Here is a 22,688-nt window from a genome sequence, read left to right as displayed (position 1 = left end):
GTGAAATGCAGCACAAAAATGACACTCAGCCGCATAAAAAAAGATCTTGAAAAGAGCAGTGATGGGCCAACAGCAATGTAGGACCATCACTAAATCATTGCAAGTTAAATAAAGTCATGTGTTTACATAACAGCTTTCTGGAAGCCACAACGGTTCATGCATCTGGAAGCGAGTCAGGGACCCTTGTTCTTTATCCCTGTGTTTATAACTCCATATTTCTCTTCTCAAATTCTGTGCTGATTTACCAGATCTCATTTTGTGAATGCAAGATGCTAATTTTAGCCACGGAGGCCCTTTAATTAACAATGTCATTCTTGATAAAAGCAGCACAGGGAGGGAAAGAGGGTCAAAGACTCCAGAACGGAGACAACCCAGAGCATGAGAGTGATTCTGCTGACAGTATGAATTTAAATTACATGTACAGTAAACAACACTAGTGCAGACATATTTGTTTTTGCTTAAAAGAGAGTGTATGTGGAACATATTGCAATTCTCTCTGTTTAAAAAAAAAACAGCATATGCTGGTTAGGCATGTTTTGATGCTGGTTTGACCAGCTTAAACCAGCAGACGATCAGCTTAAACCAGAACATGACCAGCACAAACCTACATGAAAACATACCAAACCAGCATATGCTGTTTTTTTTCAACAGGGCTGTTTTCATTTTGGGGATCTGCTCTGGGGACAAGAGGCATAAACACGTTGTTATGGTGTTGACAATACAATTTCAGCAGTCAATACCAACTACCGTGAATTTCATTATTCTCAATATTTGCTAACATGCTATTAAACACACTCTCTTTTGGTTCATTTTAATGTCAGTAAATAATTACACAACAGACAGAGCCAGGTAGCATTCACACTGCAAAGTCCAAAGCATGAATCGGATTTCTTTTTCCATACGTTTACGGGTGTTTCTGAAACTACGGGCACTTTTAAGTCCCAGCAGTGAAATTTTAGATTTGTTTCAAATTTGTCATATGATGCTTTATAAATATATTCACAGAGTCATTACACACCTTGACAAAAAAATACAATGATTCATGTGATTTAATATCAAATTATGAAGCATTTATAGATCCAAACACCACTTTTGTTTATGTCCCACAACTCTGGTGGTCACAATTTTAAGAAACGCAAAATAAACTGAATTACAATTCGACATTATTTCAAATGTAGTTGTATAATATACATATTACTTTACAGCATCCATCTTTTTTTTTGCATTATTTACTGATATTTTTTCTGATTTTTGCAAGTTAATGTGCCTGTCCCACAGTTTTGAGTCCTCACAATGAAAAAATGCTAGCTGCCAATTTGGTGTAGTTTAATAACATCATTGAATGTGCCCAAAATTCCCTCTTTGGAGTCCCTAGTCAATCCATTAAACATACAAACCACACAAAAACTAGTTAGTTTGAGACCTGGCTACCTTGGAAGAGCCGTTGGAATACATATGTATCATATTTTCTGCTCCTTGTTTCACTTTGAGCTCAATGTCGGCCTGTTTTTTCAGAGCAGCTAACCGACTACTGTTTGTGGATGTCCGTGCTTCACTCTTGGGGGTGTCCGGGGTTAGCGGGTATTCTGACATGAAACAAACACAAACCAACATCAAAGAGTTATTAAAGCAGATGTAGAGGAGAAATGACAACAAATGTAAATGCACTGAGAGGAAAATTCACAAGATTAGCAAAAAAATGTATCCTTAAGGGCAAGTGTATAATAGTAAAAGCAGGAGAGCTATCATGAGGAATTTGTAGAAAGAGCATTTTGTGAAAGCTTTAAATAAATGCTAATATTATTGCGTTGGGATCTTTCACTGCAATGAGGATCAGACTGAAAGAGTTTTAAATAAAATGGTTAACACAAATGGTATACTAAACCAACTGCATGCTTTAAAATGTCACAAGTAGAACAATTGAAATCCCTTAGTAGCAACTTTTTAAAAACTTATTCTTTTTATTTCTGTTTAAGTTTGGGTCAATTTGGGTCTTGTCAAGTAATTGATATCCATATTTCACAGGTTGTTGCCAGCAGGTTTTGCAACTATAAACCTTATTCATTTCTCTGTAACATTTTACTTCAAGTCAAAATCAAAAAAGAACCTGTTAAAACATGCAGCCAAATAATAGGAGGGTTTTTTTTTTTTTTAACGCAAGCATTGTTGTGTAACAGAGTTGTGTAATAAACAGAAATGACAATGTTATAATGACACCCAGTGAAAGACTTGTGCAGGCAGGAAGAATGCAAATGTTCTCTCAGGTGACGGAGTCTGCCAGTTTCTCAAAGAAGTCTCTGTGAAAACATCATCATGGAAAGACTTGCAAAAGGTTGAGCAAACACCAAAAGGAAAATAAACACCCCAGGAGTAACACTGAAACAAGGTGAACACTGAACTCTCAATATAAAAGGTTGTTCATTTTGACCTGAATAAACACAAAAACAAATTCAAACATTGGGATTCAAATAAGTCCTTCAACATTTTTAGAAGGTTAGTTGTTGATGGGCTAGGTAATGATCACAGCTTTCTAACCCTTTTGAGAAAGTGTCCGCTCATTTTCTGATTTGCCTGCTCCGAAACACTCGTACACAAACATGCGGATGGAATTCTTAAAGCTTGTTTTACGATATGCTGAAGTTCAGAATGATGAGATCATCTGGTCGTGCCCTGACAAGAACACAACCACAAAATATCCACCTGTAGTTGGTAAGGTGGAATCCCTGTTTCTGTTCCTCCCTCTCCGTCGCATGGCTCACGTTGACCCAAAGATAAAAAATCTCATATATTTTATGCAATATGTGTTACTAACGACAACTACATATACATAATATATATATATATATATATATATATATATATATATATATATATATGCCCTCTGATGCCCACATTAAAAAAATCCGAAAATACAGGAGAAAGACTAGGTATGTACTGAAGATGGATTTTGTATTATTATGCTAATTGCATCTAGGTTTATTTTAGCAGAAAAGAAACATCTCCTTTATCTTAAAGAGTGAGTCACTCATATGTAAACACTTAAAGACTCCCAGATGAGTGATAGGCACAGAATCATGCATAATGACACAATAAGAATAACAAAACCAGCCCCAGTTCTGTTGAACTATTTAAGATCTTTTGCAGTTTTGTTCAAAATTAGAGGGCGAAATTAGTTTTAAGAAAATAATAGTTATTGCTTTCATTACACCAGCTGTCACACCAGTAAAGTGCTATTTTGCCCAGGTCTAGTACCATGTCCAAAAAACAACAGCCTCATAGAACATTTAGGACTATTTTGTCAGTGACAGACTTATAAACAAAAACAACACACAAAAATGCACTCGAGGTCTACTATTAGTTTTAACTCTTAGCATTTTAACAACATCAGGGATTTTCCTACATAGAGAAATTGGAGGCGGCCGCCTCCGTCAATTGTCGAGCCGCCTCAGACTCTCGAATTTATGTGAAGTGTCATCACAAGAAATGCTGCGTGCATTTAACATAGGCATTTCTAACTGTAGTTGCGGCATTACGAGTTGCAGAACAAGAGCTAGCTGTGTTTCAAAGCTGTTTGTTTTGCATCCAAGTACATTTCATTTCTTAAATGAACATGATGTACATCATTGTAATGTCTTTATCTGTGCAGTTGGGTCGTGGAATCAGTCTATACAGTACACAGCGAGTTTGCCAATATAAACGCATATTGCATTCAGAATGACTCGCACACGAATAACTCATTTGAACAGGTTCATTTAAACTATTGAACTTTTCAGTCACCGGCGAATATAAGAGATCATTGATTCATTTAAAGTGAACCACAGAGAATTCAAGATGTCAATGAGCTTTGATCATTTAGTAAGACTGCTTAATTCAGTTGGCTATTGTGGACTGAAAAGTTAGTCGAAAATAATTTAAAAAAAGCTTTGATTAAAAAATATATTTCTGCTTGATAGAATAAAAGTAATGTTTTATATAACTTAACAAATATTAGAATTTTAATATGTTAAAGTCACTTTGGTTAAGCCACTTTAAGGAACGGTAGGTATATGGTTGTGTACAAGATCAGGATGGAACCACCTTAGCCCTTATTTGAGCCAGGAAAAAACCCTGAACACCATAAGCTACATGAAGATAAAGAAAGGAATCAGCCATACCTACGAGCTCTTCTGGATCCTTTACCACTATGTGTGCATTTAGTTCTTGAAGTTCCTGGTGCAGTTCCTCCACCTTCTTGTTAGACTTCTTTAACATATTGTCCACATAAGCCAAACTCTTCTTATCCGTGGTCACCTTCCTCAAGTTCTCGGCTCCTTCTTTGATCTTCAGCTCTTTGCGAATCTCACGTTTGATCTGGTCCTTGATTTCGTCCAGCTTTTGTTGAACCATAGTGTCTGAAAGGTCCAGATTTTGACCGAGTCCCAGGCGTTCGGAAACCATCTGACCCCGAGCATCACTCTGGGGAGCAAGAGAGAGAGATAGATAGCAAACGTGTTTAAGTTTATCCAAAGCATTCGTAGGCTTGAATGCATTCTAGCATCAGCATCATTCTCAAATGCATCGTGATGAAAGGATATCAGAATAATTAGTGGTTTGCATTCCGAGAGTAATATTTTACACGCCGGTATGATGAGAATTTACTTTCACACAAACAGTGGGGAGTGTGTGTGTGTATGTGTGTGTATGATCCGCTTCAGGTTATATAGCGGTATAAAGCACTACCTAATCAGCTTGAGAATGCCCAGAGATCTCGCAAGAACAATACAACAAACCAACCTTGCATATACACACAATCACAAAACAAAAGAAAAACAAGTGACATAGCGATCTCATATACATCACAAACAATGTTACATTTCAATAGTCCACAATTTAGTTCAATTGACTACGTTTACATGCTTGGTTTATTTGTGCAGGATCACAACTCATCATCTCATTTACTATTACTGTAACAATAGACTATGCAGAGGTTGTGGACCGTGCTTCAAATAACCATTATCTGCCAAAAAATGTTAAAGCAACATAATCAAACAATATATGTTTGCTATGTGAGAAACAGAATAGCATGTTTATATTTCATTTATGAGTAATATTAAACTGCACATGTCAAGATGACTTGCAATACATGAGTGACCATTTGTTTTGAGCAGTTGTTAACATACTTTTGTCTATAATACTAGCTAGGGTTGGGCCGATAGACATCGTTCATTGCCAATGGCTGACAGACATCACAATGTTGAGCCAGCATCGTGATTCCAACAAATGTTTCACTTTCGTCATGTGACTCTCACTGCTCTGTGCTGCAAATCACAATGTAAACAAATAAGAACAAGGCTAAGGTGCATATAAGCTTGCGCTGTACAGATTGCCCTGACTTTAGAACTCTGAAGCTCACGCTGTATAAAGAGGACGTATAGTTTGCGCAGACTTGGCTCACTTTATAACCGTATAAAGCCCATCTAGAATAAAGACGACGAGGGTCTGCGCAGCTCGAGTCTTTAAATAAGTTAAGTTTATTGACCATTCATGTGTATTGTGAGTTTATAAGTAGAATTTAAATAGACTATGATGGAAATAATTTTATACAGATTTTTATTGAGAAAAGCTTAAACTAAAGACCGAAAGAATCTTTCACTTCATACTTATATACCAACATATACTGTAGAACATGCATAAGCCTTTTTAGTGTCACTCATGTACAAGTACATAGTTTTCATTCACAAGCCTTTTTACCCCAGTTGACCGGGTGTATTTTAATACTAGCCAATCAGAATACTGAACACCGTGCGATTATCAGTGATAATCTTGTGACTGTATCATTGAATAAGAAGTTCTGACCTGTTTCAATAGTTTAAGAAGAATTGGTTTCCTTAAAATGGAGTTGGACTACTTTCTTTCATTAAAGAACTAACCATGAGGTCATGTTGTTCCAAACTCCTTAATCAATGATGACCATTTTTATTTTTGAATGATTATCAATTGGAGACACACAGACACTAAATTTCACTGATTATTCAGAGCGCTATCAGCAAATACAGATTCTGAAGATTAAATGAATACTTCCTAACTTTCTTAATGTTATTAATTCACGTAATGACTATTAATAGCAAACATCAAACTAGCAGGGCACACACAATACCTGACACTGCGCAGCATCCACATAAAACAGCCAAAATAGTCCCCAACAACTGATGTAATTTTCTTCTTTTAAACTCAAGGTTTCCACAGTGACACAATCTGTTGAGCCTGAGGCCATTGTACAATAGGTCAACGCACAAATTAATTATTTTAAAAGCAGATACAAGGGAAGTGCGATTAAGAAGAGACAGTCACGTGCCACGTATTTTCCATGCTTTTTAATGCTTTTCAGGTAGTACTGGTAAGCTACGGGCAGGGTCGCATCAAACTTGAAATAAGCATTATTAATCTCATTTTAATACAATCAAGTTAAAAACTATGACTCCCAAATGTGCCTCTATGTATATTACGTGACTTTATTCAAAACTCAAAATTGAAAATCGAATGCCCAACCCACTGAACGAATATTCGAATACTCGAATATTCTGGTACAGCCCCAAGGATAAGTAAAAGAAGTTATAACAGAAACAATTTATTAAAGTATCGTTTTTGTAGTCTTTGTCCCCACCACTTTTCAAAAGTTATGACACTGTTTGGTTGAGAGTTGACTGCGTCTGAGCTTCCTCTTTTGTTGAGAGGTGGCTGTGACAAAGGCAAGACACAAAGTTCAAAAGAGACTAATGTGCAAATTGATTTCATCGTTTGTAGATCTCAAATAGAATGTTATTAATTATGCATATTTATACAAAAAAATCCCTGCATGTTTCTGTTTGTCTGTATTCTGTGGTGGACAGTAGGTTACAGTATGATAAGGTTATTCAGCTATCCTTGGCGCAGTGTTATGAAAATGTAACGTGGTTGACAGTTCTGGAACTACTTTATAGGTGTGCGCTTCCTGAAAAACAATGCACAACCTTAGAATGTTTGCCAGCCAATCACAATGAAGCATTCAACAGCCCCCTTGGTACAATTAATAATAACCAATAAGCTTAGTTTATCACGTTTTACCATACTTTGTGCATTTTATACGCCGCCAAATGAATGTCTCTTTTTTTAACCTTCAATTGTCTTTGCTCCTAAATTTTAATTTTAAAAGAAAAAGTTACTGAGTCCTGACCTGGCGAAGTTAAAAAAAAAGGGTTTATACACACAGGGCTCCAGACTAACTTTTTTACTATGAGAACTGTGGACCTTTACTGAATTTTTTTGGATTGCATGCATGTAGGGGCACGCACCTTAAATCAACAAACAAGCCAATAACTCAATTATTTTCCAGAAAATAACTGTATTACTGATACTGACAGATAAGCTACTTGATGACTTGGTTCTGCTTATTTAAAAAGAGGCAGGGTTTACAGAGAAGCTTTGTTATTGATTGGTGCTAAATAGAGAGACTGTAATCTGAATTCATTTGAAACCAACAGAAATTGTGTTTGTCAAAAAGGAGATATATATATATATTTGTTAACAGTGTCACCCATTAAAGCTAAATGAAAGGTCTGGTGTTGTTACTAGCTTCTTACGTGCAAACAGCGACTCGTAGTAATGGGCTCATGTTGTTTGTGTGTGTGTTAACAAAGCTTGTCAATGACAAACTGGATTGTGCACGTCCAGGGGAAACATCAACATGTGAGTGACCCATGCAGTTGACTATCACACACAGGCTGCACTGGTGGCGGGTTGCGTTCTTTTCGTCTTTACACATGAAATAACAACTCAGGCCTCCAGACTAACTATTTTTCCTAGGAGCACTGTAGTCCCTGAATGAAATATTTAGGAGCGCATGCAAACAATTTCAGGGGCACACCTTAAATCATTCAGCAATGCATTTATTCACATTTTCCCCAAAATAACTGTATTACTGACAGCAGATTTGGTTCTGCATATTTAAAAGAGCAGTGTCTACAGAGCAGCTTCGTTATTGATTGGTGCTAAATAGAGAGACTGTAATCTGAATTCGTTTGAACCAACAGAAATTGTGCTTCTCCAAAAGTATGTAATTTAATTGTTTAAAGTATAACACATGAAAGCAAAATGGAAGCTTCGCGTTATGTTCTTACAATGATTTTATTGTGTTTTAAGGACATCATGTTCACAGCACGCAACGTCAAATGAAACCTAAAAAAAATTGCCTGTCGTTCCTTCTTGCTGTGAACAGATTTGAAATGATTCCGCGATGTCAAGTAATCCACAAATAAATTACTTCTCCTGAACTCCTCCGCGGTAAGTTTTGTTTGAAACATCTACTATATAAAATAAAGGAGCCTGTTTGTCCACGGGCTCAAGAAATCAGTAGTAGCACGTTGGGTGTGTAAAGTTGCGTCCGCGTTAGCGGGAAACATCAGTGACACGTGAGTGACCCACGCACTGATGCGCAGTTGATTATCTTTCCGCATGAAATAAAAACTAGAAGAAATTCCAAATTTGCAGGTCGCACATGCGCCAGTACTTGTAAAAAAAATGCTTGCGCTGTCTTGAAATCTGGTCGCAAAATGTGACCATTTAGTCGCAGTCTGGAGCCCTTCAACTAGGAGAAATTTCAAATTTGGGGGTCCCACATGTGCGAGTACATGTTCAAGCTGTCAAAAATTGGTAGCATAATGCATTTAATCGCAGTCTGGAGCCCTGAAACATAAGCACAATTTCATTGTATGTTCCTGTTCTCTTTTGATTGACGAGATATATCAGGCCTGATCATCGTCTGTTTTTCTTTAAAATTGGTGTATTGACCGTTACAGATTATTGGCTGATATATCAGTGCATCTCTAATATTATTTATTGTCAAGTTATTTACAGATTTAAGGACAGTTTTTGCAAGAAATTTAAGCATTGCCTTTGGGTACATTAGGTAAAAACTTCCTTTAAAGCTCATTAGAAAATCCTTTTCAACAGCAGGTCGGTTTAGTGCACAGTCTCCTTAGTAGAGAAGTGTGGCCTAGAGTTCCCAGAGTTCACACAAACAAGCTTGCGCAGTGAATGAGGAGACCCCTTCTGAAGAAGATTTATGGACATTTAGCAAACATGGGGTTTGGCATTCAGAGTGCGTGTTATCAGCAGGGTGGGGTCAAAACACACAGATCACTCACTAAGGAGTCCAACTGCTTCAAATCAGCTACATGTGGCCACACAAAGCGAAAAAAGCCATGCTGGGTGATTTTAACTAGAGGCTTCCTGACAAAAAGGGTAATATAAACCTCCGGAAGGTCACCACAGGCTTTAAAGTGCTACAGTCCATAAATAGTAAAGCTACAGTCTTTAGTGTAAAAAACACATAAAACATATTCAACATTATTGTGATACTTCACCTAACTGTTATTGCAACTAGGTATTTTCATAACAATAATTACTGTTTATATTTATATATAAATATTTTGCAATATTTTTTTTCAGCAATGGGAGACTATTAGTTTACATATGAATAAAAGATTTGTGAATAAATTAATAGAAAATGCCATTTCCAAACACCTGTCACTGTTATGTTCACTCTTTGGACATATAAACATGAACAGAGTTCGTTCTTTAAATTAGAGCATGATTACATAGATAGAGGCCCTGCACTTTGTTGTAGCCAATGCTACTCCTCTTTCACGTGTGTGTGGTGATTTTGTCAGATGGTGACAAACAGAATCATCTGACAACAGAAACAGAAAATATGTCAATGAGAACAGCTTTTTTGGGCAACAAGCCGTTTTAAAATTCAGAATGTTTAGAGAATAGAAGCGAAACGAATCTGAATTGCAACTCAAACTATGAATGAGGATGACGTCACAAATGTGAATCACAAAATGTGAATCGAGAATCTAATTAAATCAAGAGCTTGAGAATCAAAATCGAATCGGAACATTTGAATTGATACCCAGCCCTAACAAACACTACTGTAAAAACACAAAGATACAAATTTGATCACACCGAGTGCGTTTAAATGCATAAAATATATCTATCAAAATTAAAGTTTCTATTAATATCTATTAAAAAAAGTTGCCAGCCTACGCCAGCGTTTTTTTTTTCATTTTCACCCATCTTTAATGGTTTACAGTACATTTTCTGTAAAGAATATATGGACAAACAATATGTCAAATGAAAGAACAGTCTCAGCTTTTAAACAAAATAAACCGTTTTCTTCGATCTTCATTTGTTCGATTTTTATCACTCCGTAGATCTGGGTAGGTTTCTTCAAAAAGGCATAATTTTGATTAAACAGCTGAGGTATTTAACGTTTTTTTTCAAAGATTACGTCCAGACTACACTCAAAAAAACATTAAAATCATTAAAAACCGCTAAAACATATACGTTCTAGGTTCTGGGATTCTGTACTTTTTCCCAAAGGTGTGTAATAGCGCCACCTGCTGTACAACAGTACAAACACTGATTGCCGTAAAAACTCGTCTTTGGCGGGGAAAAAGTTAACATGCATATCATTAAACCTGCTACGCAGAACTAACGCATTTACAAGGAAATTTAAGACTTGGCAGGTTTCTCGCGTACAGTGACATCACCATTGATAGTCCGTCTAGTAATTAAAAATGCCGCAGTAAATCAGTCAGAATCTGTATTTTTTATATTATCTGTATGTTATCTGTACTCGTGTCCGCAGTATCTGAAAATGCGACAATAGTTCTTTATTTTGTTGTTACCACATCAACTGCATGATTCGAGAGTGGACTTTAATGCGTTACCTTTACTTCTATTTGGGACTTTAACTATTGCGTTATCAGACATGCGCACATAAACAAAACTGGGCAAAAAACTACCTCTGCTGAGCGGGTTTTGCTTATGCCGATTAAGAGCTTTTCCAGATAAAAGAAAACCATTTTAGGAGTTTACATGAACTAACTTGTAGCATAATCAGAGTAAGTATGTGCATTTAAACGCATTAATTGTAAACCAGATTTCAATATAAGACTGGAAACTCTAAAAACACCACATGTTATTTCTTGGGACATCACGTTTTGTGTTACTTTTAACACCGACGTGTGATGAGAGTAACACATAATATGATAATTAAATAACAAAATACTGTGTTAAAATCAACATCCATTTTGAGAGTGTATTATTCATACTTCTATTAAAATGTAAAAAAAAACCCACAGTTTCTTACCAAAATATGGACAATTCCAGCCGCACACACAGATCCCAACATTTTTTGGTCTTAATAGGAAAAAAAATCCCCCCCTCAAACTTCAGTCCAGACTATCCTGAAACCTCCATTCCCACTCAAAAGGTAAAATGATAATGCACCACAGAGATTTTCCAACAAGGGCAGCCTTGTGGAAATCAGTACAGCATGTACAGCTAGTTTTGGCAGCAGCAAGTCTCACTTCAGCTAAGCTTGATGTCGGATAAGCAGTTAGTTAAGCTGCAGCTGAATGACGGCGACTCTAACGAAGGCCAAATACACCAGACACGCTGCAATTCCAGCTGCCTTGAGGCTCCCTTTAGATCAGTTCTTTACATGTATCCACAGCAGACATCTTTGTTACTCTCATACTGCAAGTACAGATCTTTGATTACAGCATGAGGAGGATGTTTGTTAGAAGGTTTAGGAGCACAGGAATACTACTAGGAAAGCACCTTGAAGCACGGTTCGTTGTTTTCTACTTTTATTTAAAGCTTTCTGGAGTCAGGAGTTCTTCTATTAGTATTAGGGCTGAACGATTATTTGCCTTTGCGATTAAATCGCGATGTGATAAAATGTGATTTTCTAACTGCAAAGACTGTGATTGATTATGGGGTTGTACAGGTTGATGCGACCCTGCTCGGAGCGGATCAGTAACATCTCAAAAGCATTCAAAAATGAATGGCACGCTAATTTCTCCAAAAGTCCTCGGGATGTAAGCTTGCTCTCTCGTGGTGATGCTGGCGAATGAAGAGAGTGCGTTGAACCACATGCGCGCCACCTGTGCCTGTCTTTATTTAAAGGGTCGCAATCCCAGATGTTTTCTGCAATGTAAAAATAATCAGTAGTATTCTGAGAATGTGTCTGTAAAGTTTCAGTTCAAAATACACCACAGAACTTTCGTCATACGACGTTGAACAAGGCCATTTGAGGTTGCAATGGAAAGCGCACCATTTTTGTGTGTGCTTCTTTAAATGCAAATGAGCTTCTGCTCTCCTCCCCGTATGCAAAATAGGGGGTAGAGCCCTTACAACAAATCTGATAAAACCCATGAATCAAGCATGAATGCAAAAGTTCTACGCACTCAAACTGAAACTGACAAATCATGCAAAATACGCAATTTGAAACTGGGCATACCACAACATCACATCAAGTTTGAAAAATCACAGAAGTTCTGTAAGAAGTATGCCTACTAAAATGCTAGTTTAATTTATTATGTGTTCAACTTTATGTGCAGGTTGTGCAGATCTGCTTATGTTGTCAAAACAAAATAAGAGCAATTAATAATTTGATGATTAGTACTAATGGTATGGATTATATTAAGTTGTGCCCTGCGTTAGGAAAATCAAACACAGGTACTGCCTCGCGAGCTAGAGGTTTTGCTTTGCCGACACAGCTTGTTTTTCTCTTGGTCCATCTGTGCAGCGAACGGCAAAAAACAGCAGCACTTTCAAATGACAGAACAAAACAGCTTCCAAAATTCTGTCACTGTTACTGACTACCTGGGCATATGAACATGAACATTCACGCTAAAGCCTATATCGCATGATAATGTTATAACGCGTACTTTCCATCATTATCAATTATCAATCAGAAGCTTCAAAAATGGTATTCGGACCAGCCCTAATAATAACAACGAGATGTCTTTGGAACAAACAAGGCGGAAGTCAACTGCAAGAGAGGTGCAGCACTCAAGATGAAAACTGAACGATCAATAAAAATAAAACACTGCACACCATCTTCACTGTATAAAATAAATATGCAATGAATCTAAATAAAGCTACAAAAGTTTCATTTTCTCACTAATATGTGACACAGATGACACAGGCTATGGTCATTTTAAGGCAAATTATTTTTTTGAAGCAGATATACATTTAAAACAAAACGGACTGTGCTTATGTTTACTTTTTTGTTTTTGACATAACAGCGTGTGCATTTGACAGTATATGAACATATACAAGACAGGAAAGAGAACGTCATGATGATTAGTAGGCTAACTGAGGGATCTGGAACAGAGAAAACGTTATATATGCTATGTATGCCGTTGAAGGGGATGTACAGACGCATCGCAGCATGTAGAATATACGTTACACCGAAACAATCTAAAGACATCTCATCAAAAGTAGAAAGAGCCAAATTTGTAATAAATCAAATCACAGTGTCTCAGTTTAAATGGTTGCAAAAGTGCTTGTAGAGGGATTCATCTTGTTCTTCTAAGTTGCCGGTTCTTTGTCAGTTCTGTGGCATACTGCTGCATAGCGGTGAACGGTTTACTATTATGTACTTGTTTTAATGTCTGACAGCAGAATACGTCAATGAGAATGGCTTTACTGGGCACTCGGTTGTTTTAAAATACAATATGTGACAGCTGTTAGAGTAGTTAGCCCCAACCCTAGTCCGACTGGGAGCGCAAACGTGATGCGATAACATCGTAAATATGTTAAATAGTACATAAAGAAACGATTCTGAATTGAATTGTGACCCTTAGTATCGATTATGAATCGAATTGTGAGGGACCAAACAATTCCACCCCTAGTTTCTATCACTGTTTTTCAAGCCTTCTCAGGTATTTTCATGATAATAAAGCATATTTATAATGATGATGTTTGACGGATGTTTCATTTTCAAATGCACATCATAAGTATCTCAAACTCATAGTGAGTTAAGATTGGGCAGCACAACCGATTAATCAAAGAGTAGTGCTTCCCGGACAAGCTGCTCATAAACACAAACGAAACCGTTGCAATCTCATAATATTTAGTGACCTCACAGTCCTGATTTGTTTATAAAATAAACAATATAAGCAAATACAAGAAAATAATCTTTAAGACGGGATATCCTGCTATGTCACGCATTCTGACTTCTTTACACTGTTAAACGTGCTGGCTTCTCATAATTAAAATGGTCAAATTGTTAAAAAATTAGTTGGACGAACGACATCTTATTTCTGTAATAGATACACTCCCCCAGCACTTAAACTTGTTTCTTCCAAAGGAAGTACAAAACGCTGGAGCGTCACGTGATTCATGGGGCCTTCAGATAGTCCCAGGAAGTTATGTTTTCTCTTAAAATGCTAATTCATTAAATGGCTTTAGTCTTTAAATGGGTTAAAGTTTAACCTCAGTTGGTCTGTTTAGTCGCAGCTCCATGCGGAACTAGTTACTTCCGGGAACTATAGAAACTGAAAAAACTGTTCCATTGGAGTAAAAGAAGACGCGACTCTTTCTCTCAATGGCTCTAAGCAAGGCAAAAGAAAGATGCCGACAAGCCGACCAACGAACGAGACCTGCTTACCATCAAGTTTATCTGCGCTGCGTCAAGATGGGCTGTGCTGCAGCTCGTTTCTCTTGTGATAGTGAAGTTTAGGTGTGTCCGATTGTTCACGGCATTCCAGTTATGGATGTTATATAAATGGTGGATATAATGCTGGATTTAGAGATCGTTTGAAACTGATAGATGGCGCAGTCCCAGTGCTTAATGATGGCGGACATGAACTGTACGCGGTAAGTCAAACTAAGTCATATGTCTGTGTTAGTTGCCAATGTGCAAAACACGAAGGGATGTTGATGAATGTGATGATGTGTTGCTTGCTCGTGCTGTAGTTCCATCCCATTCTCCCCACTAGTCCCACCTCTAGCAGCTCGTGATTTTCCAGAAATAATGGTAGAGAATAATACTACTGTATAGGCACTAAGAATAAAATAAGATTGCCAGAAACTGCCTGTGATACGCAATCTTTAACAAATGTACAGTATGCTTGGTACATGATTTTCAAAAATAAAGAACTAAATGTTTCCCTGTTTTCAGCAGTCTAGAATAAAAGGAGTTGTACACTTTTTGTTCCAGGCTTAGAAAAAAAACTGTATATTGGCCAATAGATTCTTTTTTGGCTACCAACATTAAAGAATTATCAGGTATCGTATGGCTAGGAGGTATGACCAAAAATTTATATAACTGTGTTTACCCGATTTATACCAGTTTCCCGGTACATGGCGGTATTTTTCCACACGTTGTTTAAGCGACATACACCGGTAATGCGGTATATAAAAAAATTCATATCATAACAAAAACACACACCGGTATTCAGTATGAACCGGTATATCGCCCAGCCCTAAGATATCGTTATCCGTCAAAATTTACATAATGGTGCATAATGTAATTAATTACATAATGATGCATGTGGTTTTCAATCCCACACGACTTGCACTCTTCTGTTGAACACAAAGGAGGGATTAAAGAGTTAAAGAGTATCTGGTGCTCTTTTAAATAGAAAACAATGAATTGGGCGTTGGTATTGTAAGCAAAATTAGCATGAATGTATCATCATAACCGTGTATAGGTAAAGGCAAAACCTTTTGTGAGCCCTTTACATAAAGATACACAATTCATTAGGCTTAAAATTTAAAGCACTTGTCACACAGACTACTTTTACCTAAGTCTCTATTCATTGTAATTACATGGAAAACAGCGAGCACAACACACTCCAGTCCGTTCCAACGCATAGAAAAATATAAGAGGATGAGTAAACAATGACAACATTTTTATTTTTAGGGAAACTGTTCATTTACACAAGACTTGCCAGAAAATTTTGTTGCAAAAGCTTGGTGTTGAGTGGGGTGGGGAATTTATGGGAAGGATGCCAGAACAAGAGAAGAAAAGGACTGAGGACATGTTTGTTGATATGTTTTCCTGGGTCTTGCTCCTCCAATAAATACCCCACCCTGTGAAGGAGAACCTGGCTGTGAGATAAATCTACTCGTACACAGGGGGAACACAGCAGCAACATTGCGTAACAAACAAACTCCCAGCATGTTGCCACATGGATTATAAGATGCTATGGTCAAAATTACTTTTCAACCAATTTTCTGTACAAGATTTGTGAATTTACCAACAAAAAATGAAATTGGTTAAGAGAACAGTTTCAAGATGTTGTCTGTAGGACTGTGCTGGGCCTCAGTGACATCAACTAGCTTTCTTCTCCAAGACTCCACCCACTGCAGAGTCATGAATGAGCTCAGAGCCAATAAGGCTCTTGAGTATCACCCTTTCAGTTTTATCTCAAAGCTTATCCTATTATGGATTTACCATGACCCCTTCAACCCACTGCAGTAGAAGACACTCCTAGTGGTAGACACTCAGCAAGTAGAAGAACGCCTTAGTACTTATTTGCTGTATTACCTTTAGTAACTGCAGTTTTCTCAGATTCACAGCAAACATAAGCCAAGAAAGCCCCATGTCAGAGTTACTTTGGAAACTTTGTACAGTGTGCTTTATAAAGCTAGTCTGAACTGAAGCACACATTCTTATTTGTCATGTGACTTACCAAGTGAAAGAAATAGTCACAGCTCTCTGAAAATTCTCTCATAACTTACTCAGCCTGCTTACAACCTAGATATATATGACTACTTTCATCATTTGATCTTAAATTAAAATGCCATCATGTTATCTTCTTATATGGGGTAAACGTGACATTGCTCCATGACTTGCTCCAAAAAGCAGGTAGATCAATTAAAGTAATTCAAATGACCCAAGCAATATTTTAGTCACGAGAACCATTCCTTTAAAATGACAACACATGATGTTAGATATTAGGCATGATATTGAAAATTATATTAGTCATACTGTCATTTTGAAATTATCACTGAAGACTAGTGCACTTTGGTGAAATTTAACCTGCTGAATTTGCAGCAACGTTTCAAAACATCATACAAAACCAGTTTTACTATCACTAAGATGATCGCTATAGACATGCTTCCGATCAGCTGATACTGAAGGAGCCATTTTTCAGGCTGTTCATAATATGTTCAATCATTTGGTTATATTTATTATATTCATATGATTCAGCATGTTATCCTAAAATTACTTTATGGCTTGAGTTAAGATGGCTTATTCCCTAATGAATTAAACAGTTTGTCATCATGCAGATGAAAAGCATGAATGGTATCTCTCTCTCTATGTATATGTAGCCTATGCATGCGTGTTTGCAGCCTACATGCGTGCATGCGGTGGAGTGGTGCAATTTTCCAGCGAATATCGAATATAATTTTTCTTTAAATACCCATCCCTAGCTTTGTATTAATTGCCAGTAAATGAAAGGTCTACAGCAGAGATACAATGAAACGTAAGTGTGTAGCTTAAGTACTCAGGAACCAATAAAACTCTGCCTGATGCACACTCTTAAGGAGTACGTAGCATGAGATCATGAAAAGGACATTTCATCCAGTCTGTTCTGTTGCCGTGTTTGAAAGTAAGCTGTCTGCCAAGTTGTAAGTCTGAATGTGAATAAATAACAAAGTTATTTGCTTATAAAAATGGGAGTCGACTCTGAATCACACAAACGATACGTGGAATAGTCCACCCGCATATCTACATCACTAGACATAGTCCCCGCCTACGTTTTGCTGAGACTGCCGCGAAAACTTATCTCTCCTCCCTCAAACACTGTCACTCGTTCGCGATGAGTGTGTATCATGTCTAGAGCCTGTGTTCTACGGTGTGACACTAAGTTGGTCTTATTTCAACTACCAAAAGGAAGAACATCTGAGGGCGAAATGGTTACAATTCATTTTTCCAACGATACCAAAGGAGTATAACACAAGGCTTGTACTGTGTGCACGTCATTTAACCGAAGATTGGTTTAATAATCTTGGCACGTTCACTGCAGGGTATGTGAAACGACGATCCTTGAAAGAGGGGACAATACAAACTCTATTTGGACCTGTTAGCTCCACGGAATCCCAACCTGTAAATGTGACTTGATTTTTGTCTTAACTTCAAGAAATATTTTCTTGTTTCTTATAGCTAATGCATATAACGCTAACATCAGCATGTACTGTTATTTCTGGGGTGTTACAGTTTGTTTATCTTGCTATTAACTTTGCATTTTGACACATTTGCCGCACGTGCACCTATATAGATATATTTGGGTTTCCTATATATAATTTTTCATAACATCGACTTTCTGAAATGCTCTATGTACCATGACAACGCACAGTTAAGACGAAATAATAGTATGACTTACGTATTAACAGTATTTTAAGAAAAATAATATTTGATTTCATTGATGAGCAAAAGTACAACATGCATGTTGTCACACTGGGAGTTTTTATGACAAGAGTTGTCACTTGCCACTGACAAACATCCTGGTCCAGTCGTGGTGGAGTTTGTTGTGGATTAGCGTCTTCTAGACTCGGGCTCAAATTGGCCGCAATCTCTAGCTACACATATAATATACATGACATTCAACCACATGTAACCGTAATCCTGTAATGATGGTAGGGGGGTTCCATTTGCGACAAATGATGAACGCGTTTGACCAATAACAACAGACTACACCATCTGACCATCACATGACAAAAGGTTAGCGGGTAGGCGGGGCCTAGACGGATGAATCGCCAAACGAATCATTTGAGAGTCAGTCAAGAAGTAAGGTACGAATAACTGCCTATTATTACGACATTATAGTGTTTTTACACATTGTATGTACATAAACTTGTTTTTGGATACTCCATAAACCAAGATAGGACCTAAAAAAACATATGCTAAGTACTCTTTAAGGCATGTGCTACAATGATCCTTTCAATGCAATTTTAAAAGTAGGTGAGACAAACAAAGCATCTTTAAGTTTTAAATCGTCTACAATGAAATTATTTTCGAAAGCTAAACAAAAAAGATATTTTGTGGACTGCTGGCTATGGAAGACTGTTTGACACTGATCTTTAAAAAGGGGAACTTAACACGGTTTCATGCATTCTGGAGTTCTTGACAATGTTAAACGTGCTGGCTTTTCATGCTTATCATGGACGTAGGGAGTGGAAAAATATGGAAGCATATTGGTTGCCATTTTCAATTTGAAATGCAATACGCAAAATGGCAATGCAGTATATAAAATATACATTTTAAATAACATATGTGCAACATTAAGTGCAAAATTTGAATAAAAATTCAAATATATCAATTATATTTGACAGTTCCTCCACTAGTTTTAATGTTATTTAAATGAATGTTTTTAACGCTCTTTAAGTTGCAAAATTAAAATCAAAATGCATTCCCGGATTGATTATATGTTTAAGACAGTCAAACAAAACTGCAGCAAAATTAAAATTCTAATGTTATTTTCCCTAAATGCATTAAAATTAACTGGTTGAAAATTTGGGATTGCATTTTAATTTACACATTTTAATTTAGTTGGGTGTTGCAAAATTCAATGTGGCCTTGAAAATGCATTTCCACCAGGTCACGCCCAATCCCCGATACAGGTCATTGCGTGAAGGCGGCGCATCACAACAGCGCTCCAACTTGTTTCGGAAAGATTTTATAAGTCTGGATCCCTTTTTCGTAACGGGGATCCTAATCCTTTTTTTGGGCAACTCTCCCGGAACAGCTTGGTAAGGCGAAAGAACTAGCCCGCCAACACGAGCGATAGTAAAACACGAAATATCAAGTTTGGCTGTTCTGTTCATATGACTGACGGTTAAATCAACCAATCACGTTTCGTTTAGTGCCGCGTAATCTTTAGAGGCTTGGAAATGTCTCCGCAGTAACAGACCGGTGTACATTCATGAACGTATCAAAAGTTAACGGCAACAAATTAAACGCTGTCTTCCGAACCCAGGTAAGCACCAAAAGTGCTAATTTGAAACTTCCCTAAGTGTTTGTGTTACCCTTAACTTGAGATTTAATGACGAATTCATTATATTTTACCAGGCATACAAGTCTAATAGAACTTGAGTGCAATTCTATAAATTCTCGTCTAATAGGCCTACTTAAGCAGACTTATAGCTTATACCACCAGTCACGTTTATAGTCTGATCTTTAGGGATTCGACTGTCCTATTCAGGTCGTTTCTGCATGATTATATGTATATTCATACCTTTTCGTTATACATATTGATAATCCTGAACATAATTTACACTTTATATTCTTGAAAATGACTATGGAGCTATAAGCCGATGAATTTAGTCTGTCAGTCACATTTTCAGTCTGATCTTTAGAGCAGTGGTTGGGCGACTGGATGGGCGTGTCTACCGACGCGAAAACGTTGACAAATCTTCAAGTTGACCATGTCAAGCATGAGAAGCCTGCAGGTTTAACATTCAAAGAAGTCAGAATACATGAAAAACTGTGGCACCACCCCTTTAATATAGGTTAGGGTTATGTTAGGGCTGGCACCCAGGAATAAATACATACTTATACGTGTACATTGAACAGGACTATGAAGTCCTATTAAAAAAAAAACGTTTACACTGAGCTTTAATGCATTGGCAAAACTGGCATTGTCTTGCATTATATTCAACAGTGTTTCAGGGAGTTGCCAGGGTGGAATAGTCCAGGATATGTTACTAAAAATAGATTTTTACTCCAGATTTTCCCCTCACAGACACAAGAGAGGGGCTCTGCTTCTCCATGTGCAATATCTAGACACGTTTTTTTATGACACATTTATTCCGGTTTTTAATCAGTCAGAACATTATAAATATACAGTTTGAAGTGGAAGCAAAGTAACACTTGAAGCCGAATCAGTTCTAAAAGTTACGTTATTACAATGCGCGAACAAACACAAAAAGACCAAAGCACGAAGAAATGTGATCACTCATTACAACGGCTGGTCTCAATGCAACTACCTTAAAAGACTATGATGTAATAATGCGTATAATACAATTCACGTTCATGTTAATTGTGGAGAGATCAACTATGTGCTGGGACTGAAGCAACAGTTGGTCTGTGTCATTATTTCTAGGCCACATTTAACCCTTTCAGATATCGTGAAAAGTCAGTACCGACTCCTCAAGAAAGGAGATACATATTGCAAGTTGTGCGAGATAAAAAGTTAGGTATCGCGATCAAAGCGTTTGTTTATGACGTCAAGCAGAGTGTTTAGCAAATTATGGGAAAAATCATTGTCTTACCTGCACGGGATCGGCCGCCATCTTGCCTCTTAATAACTTTCAATCACACTCAAAAGAGCAGACAGGAGGAATGTCAATGCTAGAAGTTAAACGTCTCCACTTCTCCTCAAACGAGCTCTTATTTCTTCCCGATCCCGAAGTAAAAACATGAGATCCACGACTCATTCCGTAGCTTAGCCGGTAAACTTCCCAATTCCCATGACGCTACCACAAAATATCCTGGTTTAAAGTTCTTGTTTAAAAACAGTAGTATAAAAGCTCTAAAAGTATCACGAATTGAAAAAGTAAAAGTATATTTCCCGTCACAGATCCACGCATCGATATGTAGAAAGGCGAGTGTTTTGAATGCATGTATTGTTGAACACGCTCTTCTCCTCTCCTCTCCTCTCCCAGCTGGAGTCAAATCCTGCACTTCCAGTCATGTGATCAGAAACTCTAAGCGAGCATTTTCCCATGAGTGTCCATACATACTGCCAAATATAGAGTTTAAACAATTCCTGTATATTTACTAAACATCGTATCAGGTTACACCAAAATAGCACACACTATAGGCTAATGACATAATTTCGTGCTGTAACGGACATGGTAGAAGAAATGTATAAATTATATTCTTCGTCCAAAAGACTAATAAAGGGCGGCGCTCCATGTTTTTTTCTGAAATTTAAGGTCTAGTTTTTAATTGTAACATTATTAATTTATAAAATGTAAAGTTATTTATAGGGCTACATATAAGGAACTACGACTCATAAACAGTGTATAAAGGTTTTGCAGCTTGGTTTGACAGCTGCACAGAAATAATTAGACACACTGTGAGCTCTGTGAGCTTGATGTGTAAAGGTACTTTTCACGTTTCTTCCCCTTTTTCTGTGCTTTTAATGAAGTAAGTTAAGGTCAGGTTTAAGGTTCCCTCTGTGACACTTTAGTTAAGTTGTTTTATATAGAAAACAAAGTATTCCAACTCAGTCAGAGCTCATGAATCGGTTTATTTCTCATTTTCTTTTTTTTTTCTTTGGCTTGAATTTGATTCATACCATGGGGAGTCATCTCCTGTTTTAACTACTATTGGTTCTTTGACTCCCCAACTCCCAAAGACCCAAAAAGCTAGAAACATCCTGTGGTAACAATTGGGCTTCCTGTGTTAGACCATGTGTTTCTCTATCAAACATGATAATCTTCTATTAGTCCAATGAATGAAGAAACAAACGGTTCTGCTATGTGGAGAATTATGTAGAGAATGTAGTAAATTGAGTAAAGAGAATGTAAAAAACTAATGTAAATGACATGTGGTGGGCTTTTAAACCACACACAGATAGATTTGTATAGCAAACCAGTCTTTGAGCTAATAGAAACTGATTCGTGCATCTGTATTGCTGTGGGAGCAGGTTGGCAGTGAGTCATGACTCATGTCTAAAGAATTTAGAGATGCATTATAGTGCTGATATTCAAAAAACGCTCACGTCACGGTTTCTCATCACTGTTCACATCCTTATTCTGTACATAAAGTAAAACTGAAAAGGTGTTATTTAAAAATTTAATTCAAAGTATAATTTAAACCCTGACAGAACTGAGAGCTGCTTAATCAAACTGTC

General features: G+C 37.1%; 1 protein-coding gene across 2 annotated transcripts in view; it reads right to left on the bottom strand.

The window, feature by feature from the left end:
- pkn2b (protein kinase N2b) overlaps window positions 1-21,502 on the bottom strand; it is a 32,537-nt gene extending 11,035 nt beyond the window's left edge. For both annotated transcript variants that reach the window (XM_056750159.1, XM_056750160.1), the window contains exons 1-3: window positions 21,100-21,502; window positions 4,155-4,455; window positions 1,432-1,586 (exon numbers count right to left, since the gene is read on the bottom strand). In XM_056750159.1, the coding sequence (XP_056606137.1) occupies window positions 1,432-1,586; window positions 4,155-4,455; window positions 21,100-21,120 (477 nt within the window). In that variant the 5' untranslated portion in view covers window positions 21,121-21,502. The remainder of the gene's footprint in view (window positions 1-1,431; window positions 1,587-4,154; window positions 4,456-21,099) is intronic.
- Window positions 21,503-22,688: the final 1,186 nt, after the last annotated feature.

The sequence above is a fragment of the Triplophysa dalaica genome, chromosome 6 (assembly GCF_015846415.1).
Source record: "Triplophysa dalaica isolate WHDGS20190420 chromosome 6, ASM1584641v1, whole genome shotgun sequence".
In the NCBI taxonomy this organism is placed as follows: domain Eukaryota; kingdom Metazoa; phylum Chordata; class Actinopteri; order Cypriniformes; family Nemacheilidae; genus Triplophysa; species Triplophysa dalaica.
Note: the sequence above shows the minus strand (reverse complement) of the source record. Positions and strands in the feature narration are given on the sequence as shown.